Source organism: Oncorhynchus mykiss, chromosome 10, assembly GCF_057628025.1.
Source record: "Oncorhynchus mykiss isolate SJ-2025 chromosome 10, ASM5762802v1, whole genome shotgun sequence".
Lineage (NCBI taxonomy): Eukaryota > Metazoa > Chordata > Actinopteri > Salmoniformes > Salmonidae > Oncorhynchus > Oncorhynchus mykiss.
The window spans coordinates 69606504-69634270 of NC_143031.1; the positions used below are offsets into that span (position 1 = coordinate 69606504).

The 27767-nt window shown below is 43.5% G+C and overlaps 1 protein-coding gene across 2 annotated transcripts in view; it reads left to right on the plus strand.

The window, feature by feature from the left end:
* Positions 1–12264: 12264 nt before the first annotated feature.
* LOC110534534 (uncharacterized) overlaps positions 12265–27767 on the plus strand; it is a 33601-nt gene continuing 18098 nt past the window's right edge. Inside the window, exons 1-8 of one of the 2 annotated variants that reach the window (XM_036933655.2) lie at positions 12265–12706; positions 13909–14160; positions 14373–14492; positions 14578–14631; positions 14809–14888; positions 15059–15152; positions 17218–17289; positions 27161–27379. In XM_036933655.2, the coding sequence (XP_036789550.2) occupies positions 12661–12706; positions 13909–14160; positions 14373–14492; positions 14578–14631; positions 14809–14888; positions 15059–15152; positions 17218–17289; positions 27161–27379 (937 nt within the window). In that variant the 5' untranslated portion in view covers positions 12265–12660. The remainder of the gene's footprint in view (positions 12707–13908; positions 14161–14372; positions 14493–14577; positions 14632–14808; positions 14889–15058; positions 15153–17217; positions 17290–27160; positions 27380–27767) is intronic. The other variant, XR_016483902.1, reaches the window with a different exon arrangement.

A 27767-nucleotide genomic window follows, 5' to 3' on the forward strand; every position in this document is an offset into this window, starting at 1 on the left:
CACTTATCAAGAGAACATCCCTGGTCATCCCTACTGCCTCTGATCTGGCGGACTCACTAAACACTAATGCTTTGTTTATAGATGATGTCTGAGTGTAAAAATAACAAGAAAATTGTGCCGTCTGGTTTGCTTAATAAGTAATAAAAAATTATTTGTATTTTACTTTTGATATTTAAGTATTTTTTAGCATCTACATGTACTTTTGATACTTACGTATTTTTAAAACCAAATACTTTAAGACTTTTACTCAAGTAGTATTTTACTGGGTGACTTTCACTTTTACTTGAGTCATTTTCTATTAAGGTATATATACTTTTGCTTAAGTATGACAATTTAGTACTTTTTCCACCACTGCTCTACACACACACACACACACACACACACACAGCAAGTGAGCACAGACAGGTCAGACCAAAAAAACAGATGTCTTGTTTCTCAGCACCTCTCTAATCCCCAACCCTTTCTGTAGTGACAGCATAATGATATGTCCCATTCCTGCACTGTCTGCTCTCCCTGAGGTTGCAGTGACAGTGGGTGGTGGTAGGGGGCGCTGTGTTGTGCACTATATGGGCCCCAGTCCCAGTGGTTCTAGTTGTGGCTGTACTAGCAGGGCTCTATCTGGCACTGTGAGTGTCTGTGGCTGCAGTGGGAAGAGGCAGCTGCTAGATGGGCCCTGCCGCTGACCCCATTCATCCCAACAGCAGGTGTCATGTCGCGTTGCCCTCACATGCACACATATGCACACACAGATGAGGGTATGTGTGTGTGGGGGGGACCTGGAACTACTTACAGCATAGTTGAGAACAAAGGGGGGAAATCAGTAAGAAATGCAGCCTCTTGGAATAACTCTCACCACAATGCCCAGACAGAATCCCAAACTCACCCCCAGAAGTGCGAGAAAACCTGATTTCTCTCTTTCAAAGCAGCACAAATAGAAAACCTTTTAAATGAAAGGTTCCAGACCCCCTTTATGAAAAGGACCTCACACTAAGTTGTGTGTAATTCCTACTAGAAACAGGTTTATTTACCAAAAAATAATAAGATTTAATGCCAAGTGTTAGACTACAAATATAGGACAACAAGGAGTGGGAGGAGAGGAAGGGGGAAAGAGAGAGAGAGAGAGAGCGAGAGAGAGGGAGAGAGAGGGAGAGAGAGAGAGAAGGGAGGATCAGGAAGGAGTGGAAAGTTTCTCTTTGCTTGTGCTTGTTGTTCTCCGTCCTGTGTTTACGTGACACACTGTGTTTTCACATGGAGGAGTAGCTACGGGAACACAGCACTCTGAAAAAAATAAGAAAACAAGAAATATGCTAATTGAATTTGGACATCTGCGATGACAACAAGCTCTCCGGTCCTGCGGGCTGTGCTGTGTGTGAGGGGGAATTCAACAACGTCCCTCTCGGCTTTCATTATAAAACAATATGAACATTTTCCGAGCAAGTGAGCAATGGCTCTGACAAGTGCAAAGAGCCAACTACAATACTGGGGAGAGATGGTAGTAAGAAGAAACCTTGCCACCCACGTTGCTGAAAGAGCATGCTTTCAAACACAGGCACTGAACTGCAAAACCACTAAAACCCCTGTCTTACCCATACTGTCCTATTCACTTTAGGTGAAATAAGCCCGTCTTTTCTCCCCTCGGCCTGGCCCATCCGGAAGGGATTTTCCATGTCTAATGCTGTATTATGTACCCGGCGTGGGACTTGGTTCAGGTCTCAAATGGCACCCTATTCTCCATATAGTGTACTATTTTTGACCAAAGCCCTATCAAAAGTAGTGCACTAGATGCGCAACGTGGTGCCATTTGTGGACTCTGCCTGGGACTGCCACTGCCTGGTCACCCAGACAGTCACTCTGAGTTATACAACACAGTCACAGTGTGTTTCCATGAATGAATAATTAAAATTATACATGCTGACCTGGCCCACTCCAGGGAGCTCCGGCACAGCTTGAGATCATGTCATAAAATGAGAAATCTTGTTAGAGAGCCATTTGCTCCTGATTTTAGCTCGCCACACACACACACACACACACACACACACACACACACACACACACACACACACACACACACACACACACACACACACGCGCGATCTGCGGTAGAGCAGGCGTGATATACCATGCTATTACCCAGCCTAGTGTGATGACACTCTTTCACAGGTTCGGAAAGTATTCAGACCCCTTGACCTTGTCAACATTTTGTTACGTTAGTTAACAAACAGATCACCGACCATTTCGAATCTCACCGTACCTTCTCCGCTATACAATCTGGTTTCAGAGCTGGTCATGGGTGCTCCTCAGCCACGCTCAAGTTCCTAAACGATATCATAACCGCCATCGATAAGAGACATTACTGTGCAGCCATATTCATCGACCTGGCTAAGCCTTTCGATCACAACATTCTTATTGGCAGACTCAACAGCCTTGGTTTCTCAAATTATTGCCTCTCTTGGTTCACCAACTACTATAAGTTCAGTATGTCAAATCGGAGGGCCTGTTGTCCGGACCTCTGGCAGTCTCTATGGGGGTACCACAGGGTTCAATTCTTGGGCTGACTCTTTTCTCCTTCATTCATGCTGTCAAACATACCCTCGTAAAACTGACCATCCTACCGATCCCCGACTTCGGCGATGTCATTTACAAAATAGCCTCCAACACTCTACTCAACAAACAGGATGCAGTCTATCACAGTGTCATCCGTTTTGTCACCAAAGCCCCATATACTACCCACCACTGGGACCTGTACGCTCTCGTTGGCTGGCCCTCGCTTCATACTCGTCGCCAAACCCACTGGCTCCAGGTCATCTACAAGTCTCTGCTAGGTAAAGCCCCGCCTTATCTCAGCTCACTGGTCACCATAGCAGCACCCACCCATAGCACGCGCTCCAGCAGGTATATCTCACTGGTCACCCCCAAAACCAATTCTTCCTTTTGCCGCCTCTCCTTCCATTTCTCTGCTGCCAATAACTTGGAATGAACTGCAAAAATCTCTGAAGCTGGAGACTCTTATCTCCCTCACTAGCTTTAAGCACCAGCTGTCAGAGCAGCTCACAGATCACTGCACCTGTACATAGCCCATCTGCAAATAGCCCATCCAATCTACCTCATCCCCATACTGTATTTATTTTATTTATTTATATTTTATTTATATTTATTTATCTTGCTCCTTTGCACCCCAGTATCTCAACTTACACATTCATCCTCTGCACATCCTACCATTCCAGTGTTTAATTGCTATATTGTAATTACTTTGCCACCATGGCCTTAATTGCCTTACCTCTCTTATCCTACCTCATTTGCACATGCTTATTATATAGATTTTCCTACTGTATTATTGATTGTATGTTTGTTTATTCCAAGTGTAACTATGTGTTGTTGTATGTGTCGGACTGCTTTGCTTTATCTTGGCTAGGTCGCAGTTGCAAATGAGAACTGGTTCTAAACTAGCCTACCTGGTTAAATAAAGGTGAAAAATCAAAATAAACGTTACAGCCTTATTCTAAATGGATTAAAATAGTTTTTTCCCCCTCATCAATCTACATACAATACCCCATAATGACAAAGCAGAAACAGTTTTTTAGACATTTTTGCAAATGTATTAACAATAAAAAACTGAAATACCACATTGACATAAGTATTCAGACCCTTTCCTCAGTACTTTGTTGAAGCACTTTTGGCTGCGATTACGGTCTTGAGTCTTGAGTATGACGCTTCAAGCTTGGCACACCTGTATTTGGGGAGTTTCTCCCATTCTTCCCTGCAGATCCTCTCAAGCTCTGTCATGTTGGATGGGGAGCGTCACTGCACATCTATTTTGATTTTGATGTTCGATCGGGTTCAGGCTCTGGCTGGGCCACTCAAGGACATTCAGAGACTTGTCCCAAAGCCACTCCTGCGTTGACTTGGCTGTGAGTTTAGGGTTGTTGTCCTGTTGAAAGGTGAACCTTCATCCCAGTCTGAGGTCCTGAGAGCTCTGGAGCAGGTTTTCATCAAGGATCTCTCTGTACTTTGCTCCGTTCATCTTTTCCCTTGATCCTGACTAGTCTCTCAGTCCCTGCTGCTGAAAAACATTCCCACAGCATGATGCTGCCACCACCATGCTTCACAGTAGGGATGGTGACAGGTTTCCTCCAGACGTGACGCTTAGCATTCAGGCAAAATATAATCTTGTTTCTCATCGTCTGAGAGTCCTTTAGGTGCCCTTTAGCAAACTCCAAGCAGACTGTCATGTGCCTTACTGAGGAGTGGCTTCCTTCTTGCCACTACCATAAAGACCCGATTGATGGTGCTGCAGAGATGGTTGTTCTTCTGGAAGGTTCTCCCATCTCCACAGAGGAACTCTAGAGCTCTGTCAGAGTGAACATCGGGTTCTTGGTCATCTCCCTGACCAATGCCCTTCTCCTCCGATTGCTCAGTTTGGCTGGGCGGCCAGCTCTAGGAAGAGTCTTGGTGGTTCCAAACTTCTTCCATTTAAGAATGATGGATACCACTGTGTTCTTGGGGACCTTCAATACTGCAGAAATGTTTTGGTACCCTTCCCCAGATCTGTGCCTCGACAAAATCCTGTCTCGGAGCTCTACGAACAATTCCTTCAACCTCATGGCTTGGGTTTTGCTCTGACATGCAATGTCAACTGTGGGACCTTATATAGACAGGTGTATGCCTTTCCAAATCATGTCCAATCAATTGAATTTACCATAGGTGGACTGCAATCAGGTGGTAGGAACATCTCAAGGATGATCAATGGAAACAATTTCGAGTCTCGTAGCAAAGGGTCTGTTTTCGTTTCGTCATTATGGGGTATTGTTTGTAGATTGATGAGGAAAAAAATTGATTTAATGCATTTTAAAATAAGTCTAATTTAACAAAATGTGGAAAAAGTCAAGGGGTCAGAATACTTTCCGAATGCACTGTAGAGTCTCAGATCAGTATATAGAACCTGACAGAGGGCTGTCAGAAACGACTGTGGACATCATGCCTATATCCTCTAGCTCACATCTATATTGTATTTTCCATGTTATGTCTATACACACTGTCTATACACACTGTTTATACACCTAAAATGGTTTTCGACCGTCCCCATTGGAGAACCTTTTGAAGAACCCTCTTGGTTCCAGGTAGAACCGTTTTGGTTCCAAGTAGAACACCTTTTGCGTTCTATAAGGAACTCTTTCCACAGAGGGTTCTACCTGGAATCCAAAAGGGTATTTCTACCTGGCACCAAAAAGGCTTCTCCTATGGGACAGCTGAAGAACCCTTTTGGAACCTTCCTGTCTAAGAGTGTATGTAACACTGTGTCCAATAGAACACGTCCATGTACAGATGTTTCATCTCCCACACTAAGGCGTGCAGCGCTCTTTTGCTGAAATCCTCATTCATATTACTAACAATCCTGACTGATGAATATGACCCAGCTTTGTGGTGGGTAACGTCGGTCGGTGTGGCTGAAAAATGTGGAAATACCCCTCAGACTTCAAACCTCTTAATAACTTCACTCCCAGGACCCCCTGATTTCAAACCACACACACACGAACACACACACTCTCCTCCAAGGGCTCCGACTCTGCCCTTTAACAGTGACTCTAATTCATCTCCTCACGTCCACATGATGACTTTGAACTCTGTTTCCGCAGTATAAGTAGTATACATTGCCCACTTTTTGCCCCACTCTTCAATGACAAAAGACCCCCCTCCCTTAACAATGTAAAACAATCGGAACACCCAAATCATGGGGTTGCAATGAAAACTAAGGTCCAGCCATGTCCTGCTCTGGCCGGAATACAGTGTGCCTAAATCATTCCTAATACACGGTCAAGGGATTATCCTGGCAGAGCAGGAAAGATTTCCAGCTAATCTATATCGGAATGCTTGGTGAGGACAAGGTAAAGGAAGTGGCCGAGACTAGGAGGGTTGCTGCTCTTGGAAGCCAAAACTCTTCATTATTTTTTTGCATGGCAATTACGGGGTGGATGGATGCGAGAGAGAGAAGCTAGAACCTATTTCTGGTCCTCTGGAACAACAAATTTGCCTTGAAATTACAGAAAGAAGCTATCACTATTGTGTAATTTTGTGGTAAGAGGAAGGTTTCCGAGCACCAAACCTGGAGCTTGGCAACGTGGGAAAACAATAACACCAGGGATGTGTAATGAACACCTGATAATACCGTGTCAGTTGGTGGCCTGACCTTATATGGTATTTCCTGACCTCTGAGATTATAACTGAGATGTTTTAATTAGGCCAAGATCACCTACTATTATGGGGCAATTGGTATTTATATGCCTTGATGGCAGCAGGGTGCACCACTGCCCTGCGCTTAATTTCTCAAGTAGCTCTGTAAAGGCATACGGGGAACATGAGATAGGGAGGGGGAGCAGAGCAGAGCAGAGAGAAGCCCACAGAGAAGGAATCAATTACATTATGATTTAATCAATGGAGGAAAGCGCGAAAGCAGTAAATTTAGTTTACAAAAAGGCTGGTCAATAACTCAATTCAACTGTGCAGTGGAGGCAGCTGTTGGGGTGGGTTTAGGAGGGGGGAGGAGTTGGGGGTAGAGGGAGGGAGAGTGTGTGTGTGTGTGTGTGTGTGTGTGTGTGTGTGTGTGTGTGTGTGTGTGTGTGTGTGTGTGTGCGTGCGTGTGGAGGAGGGGGGGGGGCGTTCTGGCAGGGACGGAGATGGGCACAGTTTTAATTAGTTCTGTATTGGAAGTGGAACAGTGGGAGCGTTGTGGAACAGGACGGAACAGCTGCAGCGGGGTGCAGGGATCGCTTCTAGCCAGTCGGCCAGAAGTCTGGCTGGGCTCTCCCTCCCTCCATCCCTCCATCCATCCATCCCTCCTCTCCTTCTCTGCTGTGCCAGCTCAGGTGTCTGTGTCTGCCTGGGGAGCGCTGGGTGGCACGGTTGTGTGGCTTTGCGTTGGTTGGCAGCGGATGGGTAAAGGCCTGGAGCTGGGGGCGGTTTGGGGGAATGTATGAAAGGGCTGGTGGCTCGCTGGGCAGGCTGCCCCGAGGGGATCACTGTATGAGAGAGGCTGGGAGCCAAGGGCCTGTCACCGGCCAGCCAGCCCGGCACTCTGCCCTGCTCTTACAGGGCCAGGGCCCAGGGGCCGACACAGACACAGACAGGGAGACTACAGTGCATTCGGAAAGTATTCAGACCCCTTCCCTTTTTCCACATTTTGTTACGTTACAGCCTGATTCTAAAATTGATTAAATAAAACATTTTCCTCATCAATCTACACACAATACCCTATAATGACAAAGCGAAATACGTTTTTTTGAATTTTTCAAAATGTATTTCAAGTAAAAAAAACGAAGTACCTTATTTACGTAAGTATTCAGCCCCTTTGCTATGAGACTCGAAATTGAGCTCAGGTGCATCCAATTTCCAATATTCATCCTTGAGATGTTTCTACAACTTGATTGGAGTCCACCTGTAGTAAATTCAATTGATTGGACATGATTTGGAAAGGCACACACCTGTCCATATAAGATCCACACTTGACAGTGCATGTCAGATCAAAAACCAAACCATGAGGTCGAAGGAATTGTCCATAGAGCTCCAAGACAAGATTGTAGAGTGGCCAGAAGGACTTTTACTCCTCAGTAAAATGCACATGACATTCTCTTTGAGTTTGCCAAAAGGCACCTAAAGGACTCTCAGACCATGAGAAACAAGATTCTCTGGTCTGATGAAATCAAGATGAAACTCTTTTGCCTGAATGCCAAGCGTCACGTTTGAAGGAAACCTGGCATCATCCCTACGCTAAAGCATGGTGGTGGCAGCATCAAGCTGTGGGGATGTTTTTCAGCGGCATGGAATGGGAGACTAGTCAGGATCAAGGGAAAGATGAACGGAGGAAAGTACAGAGAGATCCATGAAGAAAACCTACTCCAGAACGCTCAGAACCTCAAACTGGGTAAAGAATCACCTTCCAACAGGACAACGACCCTACGATCACAGGAAAGACAACACAAGGGTGGCTTCGGGACAAGTCTTTGTCTTTGAGTGGCCCAGCCAGAGCCTGGACTTCAACCCGATCAAACATCTCTAGGAAGAGACCTGAAAATAGCTGTGCTGCGATGCTCCCCATCCAACCAGACAGAGCTTGAGAGGATCTGCAGAGAAGAATGAGAGAAACTCCCCAAATACAGGTGTGCCAAGCTTGTAACGTCATACCCAAGAAGACATGAGGCTGTAATCGCTGCCAAAGGTGCTTCAACAAAGTACAGAGTAAAGGGTCTGAATACTTATGTCAATGTGATATTTCAGTTATTTGAATTTTTTGCAAACATTTCTAAAAACCTGTTTTTGCTTTGTCATTATTGGGTATTGTGTGTAGATTGATAAGGGGAAAAATCTATTTAATCCATTTTAGAATATGGCTGTAAAGTGGAAAAAGTCAAGGGGTCTGAATACTCATGAATGTTGTTTTGGAGGCAGCTCTGCAGAGTGGTCACTATCTGGCGCAGCCAGAAAGTCATAACATCTGATTTTAAACCTAACCTTAACCACACTGCTAACCTTAATGCCTAACCTTAACCTTAAAAAGAAGACCAAAAAGCATATTTTTGTTTTCATAAATGTTTACAATATAGACAATTTTGACTTTGCAGCTGGCCTATCTAGCGGATATCGCTAAATTCTGTGTTCATCCCAATAAACGCCAATCTGCCACACACACACACACACGCACACACGCACACTCCTTCACACTGCATTCCTCCACCCATCATAGCGTTTCTATACACAGGCACAGCAACCTATTACATCCAGACACTCTATTTTTTTATTCTGCCCTGTGTCGCCGTAGTTAGCCTATCAAAATATCATATCAAAGCCTATCAAAACATACATTTTTTTTGTATCTTTAAAATATTTGTGCATGACAAAAGAACATGAAAACTAAGCTTACAGTTATGAGCCCTAAAATGTTAACTAGTATTGCTCTATGTTATAGCAACCAGGCCAAACAGAACCTCAACTTCCACTCAAGTCTAAACCCCAGGAACAACCCACAACCCGAGACCTCACCTCGACCTAACCACGTAGCACCACACTCGCACTCCGGTCCAATGTTGAGATCTTATGAACCAATTGGTTTACATATTATTTTACTTTAGGCCTCAACTCTGTCTACTTTGGCTCCGTAGGCATCAACACTGGCCTGTACTGACTGTACGTTTAGCTTCATGAATTACTAGCACATTATTTGAGATTAAAAGGGTTTCTCAGAACGTTGGCTTGTTTTAATGGGGAAAGTGTAAATCATTTGGTGTAAATCATTTGGAATGTTTCTTGAGGACTGAGTCAGAGTCCAACTTTCCGCCCAAAGGTACCAGCAGCGTCTGTCTCACTGTTGGGTCAGATGTTGCCAAGACACTCTCAAAAGCTCCATTGACAAAGCGTTTTGGATTTAGAGGAGAGAGCTGTGGTGATGGTTTTATTTGCCTATGATACAATGCTGACCTCTTGTGGAGAAAAATAAAACCGGCATTCTGATCTCCAATCAAATCAAATCACATACACATGTTTAACAGATGTTATTGCGGGTGAAGCAAAATGCTTGTGTTTCTAGTTCCAACAATGCAGTAATATCTAACAAATAACATCTAACAATTTCACAACAATACACACAAATCTAAAGTAAAGGAATTGAATTAAGAATATATAAACATTTGGACGAGCAATGTCAGAGCGGCATAGACTAAGATACAGTAGTATAGAATACAGTATATGGCAGTATATGACAGTCTGATGGCCTTGAGATAGAAGATGTTTTTCAGTCTCTCGGCCCCAGCATTGATGCACCTGTACTGACCTCGCCTTCTGGATGATAGCGGAGTGAACTGGCAGTAGTTGTTGTCCTTGATGATCTTTTTGGCCTTCCTGTGACATCGGGTGCTGTACGTGTCCTGGAGGGCAGGTAGTTTGCCCCTAGTGATGCATTGGGTAGACCGCACCACCCTCTGGAGAGCCCTGTGGTTGTGGGGGGGTGAAAATCAAAATATTATTTGTGCATCAGCGCATGTGACAAATAATATTTGATTTGATTGTATCTGACATTCACGCCCTGCATGCGGTTTTGCGCATGTGCTAGGTGATAGAAATGTCAGTGTTAATAATTATATCCTGTGGATATTTTGCCTCAAATTTCAAGCAGTTGAAGGACCAATCGCATAGGATGTCACGCCCTGACCTTAGAGATCCTTTTTATGTCTCTATTTTGGTTTGGTCAGGGCGTGAGTTGGGGTGGGTATTCTATGTTTTGTGTTCTACGTTTTCTATTTCTGTGTGTTTGGCCGGGTGTGGTTCTCAATCAGAGGCAGCTGTCTATCGTTGTCTCTGATTGAGAACCGTACTTAGGTAGCCTTTTCCCACCTGTTTTGTGGGTAGTTGTTTTCTGTTTTTGTGTCTGCACCAGACAGAACTGTTTCGGTCGTTCTCGTTGTTATTTTTGGTATTTCAGTGTTCAGTTCAAATAAAAGTATGGACATGTACCACGCTGCACCTTGGTCCTCTCCTTCCAACAGCCATTACAGAACTACCCACCACCAAAGGACCAAGCAGCGTAGAGGAGAGGACTGGAAATGGGAGGACATTCTGGACGGCAAGGGATCCTACACATGGGAGGAGATCCTGGCTGGAAGGGATCGCCTCCCATGGGAACAGGTGGAGACAGCCAGGAGAGCGGAGGCAGCAGGAGAAGGGAACCAGCGGTATGAGGGAACACGGCTGGCAAGGAAGCCCGAGTGGCAGCCCCAAATTCTTTGGGGGGGGGCATACGGGGAGTGTAGCGAAGTCAGGTTGGAGACCTGAGCCCACTCCCCGTGCTTACCGGGCTGAGGATGTGACTGGTCAGGCCCCGTGCAATGGGGTGAATGCGAACTGTGTCTCGGTCGAACATTCACAGGCCGGTGTGCTCGGTGCCAGCGTCCAGCATTTGCCGGGTGGAACCTGGCATCCAGACAGAACGGGTGGGGCCAGCTCTGCGCTCGAGACTGCCAGTGTGCCACCACGGCCCTGTGTATCCGGTGCCTCGGCCAAGGAAGAGGCCTCCTGTATGTGTCCCCAGCCTGGTGAGTCCTGTGCCTGTTCCCAGAACCAGGTCTCCTATATGTCTCCCCAGCCTGGTGAGTCCTGTGCTGCCGGAGTCGCCTGCCTGTCCGGAGCTGCCAGAGTCGCCACCTAAGTGGGCCGAGCCTAAGGTGGACCGGGGTCCACGTCCCGCACCAGAGCCGCCACCGCGGATAGATGCCCACCCAGACCCTCCCTTAAAGATTTAGGTTTTGCAGCCGGAGTCCGCACCTTTGGGGGGGGGGGGGGGGGGTACTACTGTCACGCCCTGACCTTCCTTTTTATGTCTCTATTTTGGTTTGGTCAGGGCGTGAGTTGGGGTGGGTATTCTATGTTTTGTGTTCTATGTTTTCTATTTCTGTGTGTTTGGCCGGGTGTGGTTCTCAATCAGAGGCAGCTGTCTATCGTTGTCTCTGAGAACCATACTTAGGTAGCCTTTTCCCACTTGTGTTTTGTGGGTAGCTTTCTGTTTTTGTGTCTGCACCAGACAGAACTGTTTCGGTTTAATTTGTTCTCGTTGTTGTTTTTGTTATTTCAGTGTTCAGTTCAAATAAAAGTATGGACACATAACACGCTGCACCTTGGTCCTCTCCTTCCAACAGCCATTACACAGGTAGACAATTTATTGTGTAAGTTAAAATTGTATTCAACATTCTGGCTTGTAAGGAACATGTCCATACCAATTGGTATCAAAGTATGATTTATTAGGCAACTGGAGAGGATGAGGAGTGTGCGAGAGGCCTTTAAATCCACTATCACTACACTCTTAGAAAAAAGGGTTCATCTGCTGTCCCCATAGGATAACCCTTTTTGGTTCCAGGTAGAACCCTCCGTGGAAAGAGAAACCAAATGGGTTCTACCTGGAACCAAAGGGTTAATTCATGGGTTATCCTATGGGGACAGCTAAAGAACCCTTTTAGGTTCCAGACAGCACCTTTTTTTCTGTGAGTACTGACTACTGCTATTGTAAGTAGATATTTAGTTGTCTTTAAAAAGATTGCATGAGCTCCATCGTCACTATGTGCCTGCTGTCTGTTGCCTTCAAATGAAAGAACAGAGGTTACAAGGAAGACATAAATACTACATGATGACTCAGATCAACAACAAGTATCTGTGGCAACCTGATAAAGACAGACATGACCCAATGCAGTCATAAGATGAGGTAAGATAAGGGTGTTGTAAGGGTACTGTATTACAAACACACACCACAACCATCAGGAATCAAATCCAGCGTCCACTTTTAATGCTGGAATCAAACATTAAATGTCTGGGGTTGGGTATGGGCAGAATCCTAGATAGAAAAGCATTACTCCTCTGCTTTTGAGAGAATGTCTGAATTCTGGACCTGAATTGGGGAGGGGGGGGGGTAGTTTTGCATAAAAATGTGTCATTTCCCCCAGCACTTTTTTGAGCAACGCTATTTCTCTATTATACATCCTGTGGCGGTGAATGTTCTCTGTGGCTTCATGGCCCAGCATCCTGAGAGGGATGCACTAGACTGCACTGCATTTCCTCACTCTGTTAGTGACACAGTCTACAGCAGGCTACTAGAGTAACAAGGAAAGAGAACTATACGGGTTACTCAAAATGGACAAAATACAGTTGACTTTTCCCTGTCTGACTGTCCTTTTGGGTAAGCTGCCTCTCTGCCTTTCTGTTTTTGTGACATTTACAGTATGTTTACACTTGAGTCATTTAGCAGATGCTCTTATCCAGGGCGACTTACGGGAGACGTGTTGATGTGCCCTTGTGCAAGAGCACGTCAACCTAGTCTGCTCGGTGATTCGAATCAGTGACCTTTCGTTTACTGTCCAAAACTTATTTTTTATCTTTATAATAACAAAAATAGATTTCATTTTTTGGGGCTGGCCAAACACTCTTAACCACTAGATTACTTGATGCATTTTTATCTAGTATAACATTGCTTTGATGTACTTTGCTTGTTTTTGTGTAGTTATTAAGATCAAGTCTTTGATTATTTTGCACAGGTTATTCTACAAATACGAGATTGTTTTCTCAACCGGTTTTGTCAACTCAGTTTATCTGCCCAAAAAAGCTGCTGATGTAATCTATGCTCTATCTATGCAATGGTTTCTTCTCTCTATATTCTAGACAGTGTTGGGGAAGCTACTCTGAAATCATAGTTTACCAAACTCCCAATTACTTTACATTGGAAGAAGATGAGCTACTCTAAAGCTACCCTTACAGGGCTCTACGAGGAGCATGTGTGCACCTACGTTGAAAAATGCAGGCGCACACAAATACATTTAGGAGCACAATGAAAGATATTTGAGATATTACATCCTTGATTTTTCTATTCCAGGTCTCACAGCAAAATAATTAGGTGCATATGTGAGTTAAAAGGTGGTGCTGTAGAGTCCTACCTTAAGGGAACTATAGTTTACTTAATTTAAAACTTCTTGTGGATCGGTGTCCCGTCTACGGGACAGTTGCTGCTCAATATGCATAATGTGACTACAATGTCGTTTTAACTGTTTTTTTTAAAAGTAGTTCACTACATCGAAGCTACTTTGTGAAAATGATAATTTATAAATCTGAAATATCGTAGACCGGGGATCCCCAAACTCTGATTCCTACTTCACCCATACTTAATTTTCTTATTGCAAAAACAAGTAGCGTGTAGTTCCAGTAGTTAGCTACACCACTACATGTCAACAAAGTAATGAACTACTGAAAACACTACCAAGATGTGAATTTAATTCAACTACAGTACCACCAAGCTACAGCAAAATGTCATTAATAGGACCAGTTGAACTACATGTAGTTCACTACTCCCCAACACTGATTCTAAACCATACCCATGTCTTTTTCCAGGTCTCGTCCTGGCTTCTACCACCACAGCCCAGACACAGCCAGTCAATACCGCTGTAAACCAGTCCACCTCAGCCTCCGACCAAGCCAATAACACAGCCACTCCAGGACATACCACGGCTGTAGGCAACAATAATTTAACATTATCCACCATAAACCCAAGCCTTCTTGATCTCATTTTTGATAACGTCCCTATAACCAATTCCACCGGGAGGCCTAACCACACGGTAACCACACCACTGAAGACCAGTTCAGGTAGGTTGGAGTTGCTGCTTTCACTGTATGGTCAGTTTATGGTCAGTGGTCGATACTGGAGATGGAGTCTTGACCTCGTTGTCTTGGGTCTTGAGACCACTCAAGTCGATACAGTCTCGGGCTCAAGGGGTCTAAGTCTTGGCTCCATCTCTGATCGATGCTAATTTCCTACCTGCTTTGGTGGAGGTAAAGTAACAGTAGTTTTTCTCAAGATGCCTCTCCAGGACCGACATCCTGGCCCTCACCAATGGACGTCTCTACATCAAAGGCCCCAGCAGAGGCCAGCAGCACAACTGCTAGCACTTCTGCTACTAGCACCACCGAGAATAGAGGTGAGTTGATGTCACCAGAGTGAAGTGAACCCACTGTGAAGTGAATCCATCAGCACACAACTTTTATCTTCTCTTTATTCAAAAGGTTTGACGGGAACTGCTCAACCAAAACCCTCTGCGAGAAAATCGCCCCACATTGGTAACATGATTGCATTTAAAAAATGTCTCAAACCGGTGTTCTGACACCAAATCTGAATTGGTTATCATTTGTCAGACTAACCCACATTATAAATGACATCAACATTTAGGTCCAGAATAACTTGCATGGCCTTTTATCTTGTTGCTCAACAATTGATTGTTTTCTGTTTCTTGATAGGATTGATCATCTTTATTGTGATCATCATCGCTGCCTGTGTGCTTGGAGCAGCATGCTTCTTCACAAAGAAGGCATCAAGGGTGAGTAAGGTATATGCTGTTTGTCCAGTTCAATTCTCTGATTTAATCTATGACATCTTCAACTTGACTTTGTACAAACACCAAAACGCTAGCATTCAATGATGTCTGTAGATGCCTGTCTGTTTTCTAGCCCGTTGAGGTGTGTGTGTTGTACCCTGTTGTGTTTCCAGAGGTACTCCGTAGATCTCCGAGGCAGGCATGAGGATCTGCCTCTGAGTACTGCGGATCCCGACGCCGTGTTTGACAACTCCTCAACACAGAAGGGTGACAACATAGAATTACATAGAATATGTACAGTGCCTTGCGAAAGTATTCGGCCCCTTTGAACTTTGCGACCTTTTGCCACATTTCAGGCTTCAAACATAAAGATATAAAACTGTATTTTTTGTGAAGAATCAACAACAAGTGGGACACAATCATGAAGTGGAACGACATTTATTGGATATTTCAAACTTTTTTAACAAATCAAAAACTGAAAAATTGGGCGTGCAAAATTATTCAGCCCCTTTACTTTCAGTGCAGCAAACTCTCTCCAGAAGTTCAGTGAGGATCTCTGAATGATCCAATGTTGACCTAAATGACTAATGATGATAAATACAATCCACCTGTGTGTAATCAAGTCTCCGTATAAATGCACCTGCACTGTGATAGTCTCAGAGGTCCGTTAAAAGCGCAGAGAGCATCATGAAGAACAAGGAACACACCAGGCAGGTCCGAGATACTGTTGTGAAGAAGTTTAAAGCCGGATTTGGATACAAAAAGATTTCCCAAGCTTTAAACATCCCAAGGAGCACTGTGCAAGCGATAATATTGAAATGGAAGGAGTATCGGACCACTGCAAATCTACCAAGACCTGGCCGTCCCTCTAAACTTTCAGCTCATACAAGGAGAAGACTGATCAGAGATGCAGCCAAGAGGCCCATGATCACTCTGGATGAACTGCAGAGATCTACAGCTGAGGTGGGAGACTCTGTCCATAGGACAACAATCCTATGTTGCACAAATCTGGCCTTTATGGAAGAGTGGCAAGAAGAAAGACATTTCTTAAAGATATCCATAAAAAGTGTTGTTTAAAGTTTGCCACAAGCCACCTGGGAGACACACCAAACATGTGGAAGAAGGTGCTCTGGTCAGATGAAACCAAAATTGAACTTTTTGGCAACAATGCAAACCGTTATGTTTGGCGTAAAAGCAACACACCATCCCCACTGTCAAACATGGTGGTGGCAGCATCATGGTTTGGGCCTGCTTTTCTTCAGCAGGGACAGGGAAGATGGTTAAAATTGATGGGAAGATGGATGGAGCCAAATACAGGACCATTCTGGAAGAACCTGATGGAGTCTGCAAAAGACCTGAGACTGGGACGGAGATTTGTCTTCCAACAAGACAATGATCCAAAACATAAAGCAAAATCTACAATGGAATGGTTCAAAAATAAACATATCCAGGTGTTAGAATGGCCAAGTCAAAGTCCAGACCTGAATCCAATCAAGAATCTGTGGAAAGAACTGAAAACTGCTGTTCACAAATGCTCTCCATCCAACCTCACTGAGCTCGAGCTGTTTTGCAAGGAGGAATGGGAAAACATTTCAGTCTCTCGATGTGCAAAACTGATAGACATACCCCAAGCGACTTACAGCTGTAATCGCAGCAAAAGGTGGCGCTACAAAGTATTAACTTAAGGGGGCTGAATAATTTTGCACGCCCAATTTTTCAGTTTTTGATTTGTTAAAAAAGTTTGAAATATCCAATAAATGTCGTTCCACTTCATGATTGTGTCCCACTTGTTGATTCTTCACAAAAAAATACAGTTTTATATCTTTATGTTTGAAGCCTGAAATGTGGCAAAAGGTCGCAAAGTTCAAGGGGGCCGAATACTTTCGCAAGACACTGTATAGAATAAAACATGCATTATTATACATCTGTATGGATGAGAATACACTACATTCATTTACACTCTCCTCCTGAATGATCATTTACTACACATGAATAGGGAAACTTGGACTTTGTAGAAGCCTGTACACAAGACATCACCAAAACACTTCTGTAAATCTTGATTTAGATTTGATTCATCCCATGCTAACATAGTAATGCTTACTTATGGGCCATTCCTAACAATGCAGAGAGAAAGAGAAACTGAACTACCCCAAAAAATAATAATGAACATCTAGCTAATGTACATTAACTTGTGGTCAAACTGAAAATACGTGTTAGACTAGTAGTAACCATTTTTTATTTACCTAGGCAAGTCAGTTAACAACAAATTCTTGTTTACAATGCCGGCCTATAAACCATGGCTAACGCATGTTGTCTTTGATCACCACTCCAGGGATGGACACCTTTACCGCCGTGGATCTCAACAGCACCGAGGTCCTGGTTAAGGGAAGTGAGGGAGAAAGAGGTGAGCTTGATGAAGCAATGGACCAGTGCATGTACTGTCCTCTCGTAGGGTCACTTTGCTGGGCCTATGACAATGTGCCCCCAAAAGAGAAACAATTCTCTATTGAGAATTCTATATTAGTAGTTTTTATGAGTTGAGTTGTTGCACAGTGATCTGTCAAGTGTGACGTATTGTTTGGGTACTGGAATGGCTTTTGTGTTCAGAGTGGATTTCCTCTTTTGCAACAGAGAAGAGAGAAGGAAGTCAATGTGTGCTGATAACTATACTATACATTCATAGTTATCTACGTTTTAAAATGGCCAGAGTCACAGCAGAAATAATACATTTTTCGCCTTAATTTTAAGACTTCATGATGTCTTGTGTGGCAGGTGTGTGGGAATAGTGAGAACTTCAAAGAAAAGAGAAACCCTCACACTGCTCTCGCCGGCTCTTGCTCATATCACTGTTTTTATTCAAGTTTGATTCAAAACAGTGAATTGAGCACTCTGAGGTTTAGAGTCCCTAAGAGCTTACATTTACAGTCACGGCCGAAATGATTGGCACCCTTGATAATGATCAAAAGAGTGTAAAACTGTGTCAAATAAATCATGCAAATACTTTTTAATTGTTTTATTTAACCAGGTAGGCCAGTTGAGAACAAGTTCGAATTTACAACTGCGACCTGGCCAATGTATGGGAACATTATATTACTAATACAACTGCTCACAGAAAAATGATTTGTTGAACAAGTAATAAAACTAAATAAATAAATAAATAAAAAAATCAATATGATTAGCACCCCTAACGATTCTTATAAATAAAATCAAACTAAATTGAATCAGCAGTAACTTAGTATATATATATTTTTTAATAATCTCAGTTTAAAGGGGAACTCTGGTTTTGTTTTTTCATTAGTCCAATGTTGATACAGTCCCAAAATGTTTTGCATGTAAAGCAGTCAAGTTTTGAAGATATTTGTCCTGTTACACACGTGTGTTTTCTTGCATATTACAACTCCCCCTGAAGGAAAGTGTCCCTGGCCACTTATTCATGGTGACACAAAATGCATCATTTAAAGAACTGTATTGTGGCCTTTCATGACTTCCTGTTTCACTGGGGTAAAAATGAGGTAACACACATGTAAAAATCCATTTGTCATCCATCACAATGGGGAAAAGGAAACTACTGGGCAACATTTACAACGTTTAAAACCACTGGAACAGCGGTTAGCATGTCTGGTAGAAGACCCGAGTGTAACCTGTCCCCAATCACAGTGAGGAAGATGGTTAGGCAAAGAAAAGACCAAGGGTCATCGTTACCGAACTTGGTCGCATCCTGGGGTCACCACCTGGGTGTCTGTAGTGCCTCCAGCACTGAGATGCAGTGCCTTAGACCGCTGCGCCACCTGGGAGCCCAAAGTTACAGTACATCTTTGCCAAAAACGTGATTGCTGCTGCCAGGAGGCTGAAACTTGGCCGCAAGTGGATCTTCCAGCAAGAAAATGGCCTCGAATACATCAAAATCCACAAAAATGGTTAGTTGGCCACAAAATAAAACATTTGTGGTAGTCATCCCATCTCCGGACTTTCAATCATTTTGATACCCATCTTTTTTTTTATTACTTGTTCAACAAAATGTTTTTTCTGTGAGCAGTTGTATTAATATAAAATATAATAATTTCCCAAAAATGTTGAACATACAATATACAGTGGGGCAAAAAAGTATTTAGTCAGCCACCAATTGTGCAAGTTTTCCCACATAAAATGATGAGAGGCCTGTAATTTTCATCACAGGTACACTTCAACTATGACAGACAAAATGAGAGAGAAAAATCCAGAAAATCACATTGTAGGATTTTTTATTAATTTATTTGCAAATTATGGTGGAAAATAAGTATTTGGTCGCCTACAAACAAGCAAGATTTCTGGCTCTCACAAACCTGTAACTTCTTCTTTAAGAGGCTCCTCTGTCCTCCACTCGTTACCTGTATTAATGGCACATGTTTGAACTTGTTATCAGAATAAAAGACACCAGTCCACAACCTCAAACAGTCACACTCCAAACTCCACTATGGCCAAGACCAAAGAGCTGTCAAGGACACCAGAAACAAAATTGTAGACCTGCACCGGGCTGGGAAGACTGAATCTGCAATAGGTAAGCAGCTTGGTTTGAAGAAATTAACTGTGGGAGCAATTATTAGGAAATGGAAGACATACAAGTCCACTGATAATCTCCCTCGATCTGGGGCTCCACGCAAGATCTCACCCCGTGGGGTCAAAATGATCACAAGAACGGTGAGCAAAAATCCCAGAACCACACGGGGAGACCTAGTGAATGACCTGCAGAGAGCTGGGACCAAAGTAACAAAGCCTACCATCAGTAACACACTACGCCGCCAGGGACTCAAATGCCGCAGTGCCAGACGTGTCCCCCTGCTTAAGCCAGTACATGTCCAGGCCCGTCTGAAGTTTGCTAGAGAGCATTTGGATGATCCAGAAGAAGATTGGGAGAATGTCATATGGTCAGATGAAACCAAAATAGAACCTTTTGGTAAAAACTCAACTCGTCATGTTTGGAGGACAAATAATGCTGAGTTGCATCCAAAGAACACCATACCTACTGTGAAGCATGGGGGTGGAAACATGCTTTGGGGCTGTTTTTCTGCAAAGGGACCAGGACGACTGATCCGTGTAAAGGAAAGAATGAATGGGGCCATGTATCGTGAGATTTTGAGTGAAAACCTCCTTCCATCAGCAAGGGCATTGAAGATGAAATGTGGCTGGGTCTTTCAGCATGACAATGATCCCAAACACACCGCCTGGGCAACGAAGGAGTGGCTTCGTAAGAAGCATTTCAAGGTCCTGGAGTGGCCTAGCCAGTCTCCAGATCTCAACCCCATAGAAAATCTTTGGAGGGAGTTGAAAGTCCGTGTTGCCCAGCAACAGCCCCAAAACATCACTGCTCTAGAGGAGATCTGCATGGAGGAATGGGCCAAAATACCAGCAACAGTGTGTGAACCTTGTGAAGACTTACAGAAAACGTTTGACATTTGTCATTGCCAACAAAGGGTATATAACAAAGTATTGAGAAACTTTTGTTATTGACCAAATACTTATTTTCCACCATAATTTGCAAATAAATTCATTAAAAATCCTACAATGTGATTTTCTGGATTTTTTTTCTAATTTTGTCTGTCATAGTTGAAGTGTACCTATGATGAAAATTACAGGCCTCATCTTTTTACGTGGGAGAACTTGCACAATTGGTGGCTGACTAAATACTTTTTTGCCCCACTGTATCTCAGTATTTGTTATTTATACAGTATTTTTTCTCATCTTTAGCAAGGGTGCCAATAATTTCAGTCATGACTATACATTGTTTAGATAAGAGCTTCCCCACTGGGCAGAACTGGTTGAACCAACATTGTTTCCAAGTGGAAAAACTGATTGAATCAACTTAGAAAACTGATTGGATTTGAAAGAAGTCATCAATGTTAGGGATTTGTATATTTCTTTTCTCCTTACTTTTTAACCTAAATCCAATGAGATGGTGACATTTTTTGTCACATTGAATTCACGTTAATTAACAACTCAACCAAATGCACTGTAAATCAAAACTAGACGTTGAACTGCCTAGTGGGTCAGCTCTCATTGCCCACTCCTTTGTGACACCATGGTCACCATCCATAACACGTTTGATTTGTAAAATGTTTTCTCACGCCCCAGGCTAACTCTGCCTGGTGTCAGATCATACTTTGAATAACAAAGCCGCATGACTCATGGAGGTTGATATGCGAGAATAGACTGTATGACACGTGTATGTCTGTGTGTGACTTCAGCCTGATCTCAGTGTGATAACCTCCAGATAAGGGGGAGACTGACCTCTATGCAGCAGACCTGGGTTCAAACGGTATTAGTTTTCTTGCCAAACGTTAAGCAGGGTAGCTTAACGGGGCGGCAGGGTAGCCTAGTGGTTAGAGCGTTGGACTAGTAACCGGAAGGTTGCGAGTTCAAACCCCCGAGCTGACAAGGTACAAATCTGTCGTTCTGCCCCTGAACAGGCAGTTAACCCACTGTTCCCAGGCCGTCATTGAAAATAAGAATTTGTTCTTAACTGACTTGCCTGGTTAAATAAAGGTAAAAAAAATAAATAAATAAAAAAAAATTTGACTGAGCTTGCCTGCCAGATAGGAAGGGTTTACGCATTTGGGACTTTTACAAAATGTCAAATGATTAGCTTTTCAGTGCTTTCAATCTGTTGAATGTAATACAAGAGACACTAGAAAATGGAATGTCCCGTCTTGCGCCATTGAATGACAGCACCCAACCTACTCTGTGTAATGTCATCTTTGTGGTGAGGTGCCGTACCAACGTCCGCCACTAGATGGAAACAAAACCCTAGAGAATGAACAGGAGAGTCAAAGCACAGAGCGAGTTGTTCATTGGTCTCTGATTGATAGGTAACTCCACCTTTAATATGTTCTTGTGTTATAAGACATGACCTTTTATACTGTGGTCTATTGGTCTCAGTGCTTTAAACAGAGGACATTTCAAAATAGTGACAGGTTTTGTGTCAGAAAACCCCATAGCTCTAATATGCTGCTCAGCTGGTTGTGGATGACCCTACCCTCTTTTACCAGAGTGCCATCTTGTCAAACAAGTGTATCGTCCTCAACCCCATCTTATCTGCAAAGTAAACATGTGTATGTACTAAATAGGGATGGCTTTACACTGACTTTTCTTTTTTAGGAGGAGCACGTGTGCACACCTATGTTGAAAAATCTAGGCGAGCGCACGCAAGAACATTTAGGACAATGAGAAATATTAAAGCTTGAATCATACATTTTTTTTAATATATATGTGCACTGGTGTTCCTAAATGACAATTCCAGGTCGCACAGCAAAATATTTTGCCACATATGCGAGAAAAATGGTCGCACTGTAGAACCCTGCTAAAGAATCCTGCATGTCAGGCATCGGACCCCTGTGTAATAAAACACACACAGTGAAATAATGGAAACATCAACCGTTATAGTAAGAGAAGAGAACACCATGAAGCATTAGCTGTTTTAATGCATTCTCAATCTGTGATAGCCCTTCCTTTTGACGTAACTTTCCATTTAGGTTGAAAGTGGTTGAATTCTTATTTCTCTCACAGGCCTTCCCAGGCTTTGTGACTGTTGTAGGCATGTCTGAGCCTGTCTTTCTCTCTTTTCCCTCGGTCACACTTTGTGGAATGGGTCAGTTTTGATTGGCTCTTTTAAAAGTAACTACCTCAAGTAGTTTTTTTTCCCCTCCTTTCTTTAAATCATCAACTCAAGACGTTGCACTGGCATCATAGCGACAGACGTCTGCTTCTTTTGAAGTTCTCTTGGCCATGACCTTTCACCTTTTTTCTGTGCTCTTTCTAAAAGGGATACAAGTCAAACAAATGAAACCATGGTCTGGAGAGGTGTGGATTCCACTGTTGTAAAAGCATACTGCTGCCCCATGCCTGTAAAGTCAGTCTGTTAAAAAAGGATAGACAACTGTCACTAGGACTGGGTTTGAGATGGACGCAATGGAAAGGATCTGATGTGTATGAAGCAGAGTAATGAGAACAGTTGAACTCCTTTTAGAATGAATTACGCATGCACAAAGGCCCACAGATACACAATTAGACATGGTCTCTATTTCTTAACCTCTCTGTGGTCTTTACGGGTGTCAAGATCCTTGCAGTGCAGTCCGTCTCCTTTACTAGAGGTGTGGAGAGAAAGCCCTTTGGAAATATTTTGGTTGTTGTCGGTTTTATGTATTTGTGTTCCTTCTTATGGTTTGGCTTGACCAAAACGTCCTACATGTCCGTCAGCTGATCGATTTTGGTCGACTTCCACTTTGTACTATTGTTTTTCAGTACCATGATGTAAGGGTTAGATTGTGTTACTACCTACTTGGTACGATGTTGTAAGAACCTCTTGTTTAGGGAGATGTGTTCTCTGCAGAAACTTTGCTATTCTTGTTTTCAAGAGTTCTCTGCTTGCGGAAGTACACACACACACACACACACACACTCACACTCTACTGGTCAAAAGTTTTAGAACACCTCCTCATTCAAGGGTTTTTCTTTATTTGTACTATTTTCTACATTGTAGAATAATAGGGAAGACATCAAAACTATTAAATAACACATATGGAATCATGGAGATTCTTCAAAGTAGCCACCCTTTGCCTTGATGACAGCTTTGCACACTCTTGGCATTCTCTCAACCAGCTTTACCTGGAATGCTTTTCCAACAGTCTTGAAGGCGTTCCCACATATGCTGAGCACTTGTTGGCTGCTTTTCCTTCACTCTGTGGTCCAAATCACCCCAAACAATCTCAATTGGGTTGAGGTCGGGTGACTGGAGGCCAGGTCATCTGATGCAGCACTCCGTCACTCTCCTTCTTGGTCAAATAGCCCTTACACAGCCTGGAGGTGTGTTGGGTCATTGTCCTGTTGAAAAACAAATGATAATCCCATTAAGCGCAAACCAGATGGGACGGCGTATTGCTGCAAAATGCTGTGGTAGCCTTGTTGGTTAAATGTGCCTTGAATTCTATATAAATTACCGGAATTGTCACCAGCAAAGCACCATCACACCTCTTCCATGCTTCATGGTGGGAACCACACATGCAGAGATTATCCGTTCACCTACTCTGCGTCTCACAAAGACACAGTTAGAACCAGAAATTGCACGTGGACTCATCAGACCAAAGGACATATTTCCACCGGTCTAATGACCATTGCTTGTGTTTCTTGGCCCAAGCAAATCTCTTCTTGTTGTCCTTTTAGTAGTGTTTTTTTGTTGTTGTTGAGCAATTCGACCATGAAGGTCAGATTCACTCAGTCTCCTCTGAACAGCTGATTTTGAGATGTGTCTGACTTGAACTCTGAGGAATTTTTTGGGGCTGAAATTTCTGAGGCTGGTAACTCTAATGAACTTATCCTTTCTTAACTCTGGGTCTTCCTTTCCTGTGGCGGTCCTCATGAGAGCCCGTTTCATCGTAGCGCTTGAAGGTTTTTGCGACTGCACTTGAAGAAACTTTAAAAGTTCTTGACATTTTCCGCATTGACTGACCTTCATGTCTTAAAGTAATGATGGACTGTCGTTTCTCTTTGCTTGTTTGAGCTGTTCTTGTCATAACATGGACTTGGTCTTTAACCAAATAGGGCTATCTTCTGTATACCACCCTTACCTTGTCACAACACAACTGATTGGCTCAAATGCAATAAGGAAAGAAATTCCACAAATAAACAAGGCACACCTGTTAATTGAAATGCATTCCAGGTGACTACCTCATGAAGCTGGTTGAGAGAATGCTAAGAGTGTGCAAAGCTGTCAACAAGGCAAAGGGCTACTTTGAAGAATCTCAAATATATAAATAATAAACAAATCAAAATGTGTGCGTGTGTGTGTGTATGTATGTGTGTGTGTGTATAACACTTTTTTTTGGATACTACATGATTCCATATGTGTTATTTCCTAGTTTCGATGTCTTCACTATTCTACAATGTAGAAAATAATAAAAAATAAAGAAAAATACTTGATTGAGTAGGTGTGTCCAAACGTTTGACTGGTGCTGTATATATTTGTAACCATATTTTACAAACTATGAAAAACCCGAACATTATCATTAATCCTTGCTAGCATGCAGAGCAATGCCTTGGCCTCTAATTAGTCCGCCACTCTCAACTTGTACCTCTGCCTGTCACTCTCATTCTTAGCTTTGGCTCCAGCTGTGATGGATGACTTGAAACGACCTTAATCTCTAACAACTGCTCCGGCGACCGACCTTGACACTTTATTTTCTCAATTATGGAGTCTGGACCCAGAGACTGCTTTAGCTCTCATCAAGGCTAATTACAGATCTCACTCTCCATTCCCACATTTCCTTGGACAGTATATTAGCGTGTTGGTTTTGAGTGAGTCGGAGGCCTGGAAGAAACTGAACTAAAGACGGGGATTAGCTTTAGAAACCAGCCACTGAGTGCATTTTCAGGACATTTTGAGGGGTAAAAATGTATTCCTGTTGAAAATCCTAGTTTCCTAAACCTAACCTTTACCCCAGTCCCGAAACCTAACCCTTAAGCCAAAAATAGGATTTTAACAAATTCAGGCCATGAAAAGGACATTGTGGTCCTGATAAGGTAGGAAAACATGTACACACACACAGTAGCCAGAAGTGTCACGCCTGCTCCCGCTCCCCCTCTCTAGCACTCGAGGGTGCCGAGCTGCCCATCATTACGCACACCTGTCACCACCTGGCATCATGTAACGGCTTTCTTCCTGTGAAGGAGAGGAGGACCAAAATGCAGCGTGGTTAGAGTTCATGTTTTTTAATAAGAAATACACAAATACAAAATAACAAATGTGGCAAAACCAAAACAGTCCTATCTGGTGCAGAGAACCCAACACAAAACAGGCTACCTAAATATGGTTCCCAATCAGAGACAATGACTAACACCTGCCTCTGAGAACCATATCAGGCCAAACATAGAAATAGACAAACTAGACACACAAGGAATGCCCACCCAGCTCACGTCCTGACCAACACTAAAACAAGGAAAACACACAAGAACTATGGTTAGAACGTGACACATCAGCGCTTCATTGGACTCACCTGGACTCATCACTTTATTGATTGCCTCCTATCTATATATTCAATCAAATCCAATCAAATGTATTTATAAAGCCCTTCTTACATCAGCTGTACAAAGTGCTGTACAGAAACCCAGCCTAAAACCCCAAACAGCAAGCAAGGTGTAGGAGCACGGTGGTTAGGAAAAACTCCCTAGAAAGGCCAGAACCTAGGAAGAAACCTAGAGAGGAACCAGACAATGGGGGGTGGCCAGTCCTCTTTTGGCTGTGCTGGGTGGAGAGTATAACAGAACATGACCAAGATTTTCAAATGTTCATCGATGACCAGCAGGGTCAAATGATAACAATCACGGTGGTTGTCGAGGGTGCAACAGGTCAGCACCTCAGGAGTAAATGTCAGTTGGCTTTTCATAGCCGATCATTCAGAGTTTCTCTATCACTTCTGCTGTCTCTAGAGAGTTGAAAACAGCAGGTCTGGGACAGGTAGAACGTCCGGTGAACAGGTCAGGGTTCCATAGCCGCCGTTTGATCCCTGTGTCAGCAATAATGTTATGTTTCCCTTGTCCAGACGCTGTCCGTGTTTTGTTTCATGTCTGTTATCTATGAAATATTCACTCCCTGTACTTGCTTCTGGTTTCCCGGCGTCTGTCCTCACAAGAGGTAGCAATGGTGCTTAACAAATAGCGGTTTACAGATCTGAATAATGCTGCAGATATGTCCAGAACAGCAGTGGTGTTACCCTCCCCCCCCCTCCCCAGCCCTTGTCCCCACCATCCCCCTCAGCCCCCCCCCCCCCCCCCCCCATCACCTTGGGTAAGATAATAACGAGGGGGGCATACTTTCCCACAGCTCTTAACCAGCTGTGGTGCTGCTCTCCCAGCAAGGCCTGGTCAGTAATCAGGACCTCATTAGGCGACCAACCAGAGGCCTGGGCCTGGATCAGCTGGTTCAGTAGAGGAGAAATCCCCCAACAGTCAACGTGGGCAGAAACATTCTTGTAGGAACAGAAAGAGAAACACTGCAGGCCAGGAGACTCAGATAGGAAATGCTATCATTATAGTAATGCTTAGGGGTAATGACAAAGCACAGTCTTGCAGAGCAAGGTAAATATGCCTTTCTTAGTCGGAATTTGGGTGAACATGTGTTAAATACAGGTATATGCATTAATGGGTGTGTTGAAATGTGCTGTGGCAAGCTCTTCAGAGATATTGTGTGTTTAATTCGACTATAATATGTTAAGACACTGACATGATTAAACTCTGTACTCACTCTGCAGCAGATAGTGAGAAAATCTCTGACTACCCACCGCCTGCCAGCCCTGTGGACAAACCTGATGATGGGGCCCCTGGAGATGTGGCCCCTGAGGCCCCAGCGGGGGAGACTGATGACGAGAACACTGTCTCCAATAATACCTTAGTGGAGTCAGTGGAGGCCAACGAGAGCAACAACAACAACACCAGCATCACCGCCAGGATCGCTTCAACAACTCCAAGAGGTTGGTATAGTTCAATATCTGCTACAACCTCTGTGTGTATGTGTCTTTCTGACGGGTTGGGGTAAAGAAGACACATTTCCATTGAACATTTGTATACATCTTCTAACGTCATGGTATCTATGGCTATTGATGCCGTTAATTGAAAACTGTTCCTCGCTGTTTAAAAAAACTGGCCTAAACAAATCCCACCTCTTTTCGCTTCTTTGCGTTATTTGAAAATACGAGACCGATTGGTTTATCCTCTTTCTCTGTAATTGACTCAGGGATACAATGTTGAACAGAAGTGTTCTACTATGCCTTGAACATTCCTCTCCTGGGGAGAATGTAATTAACACAGCATGGTGATAGCACCACAACTCCCAGACTATGTCCATATCTCAGTGTGAAG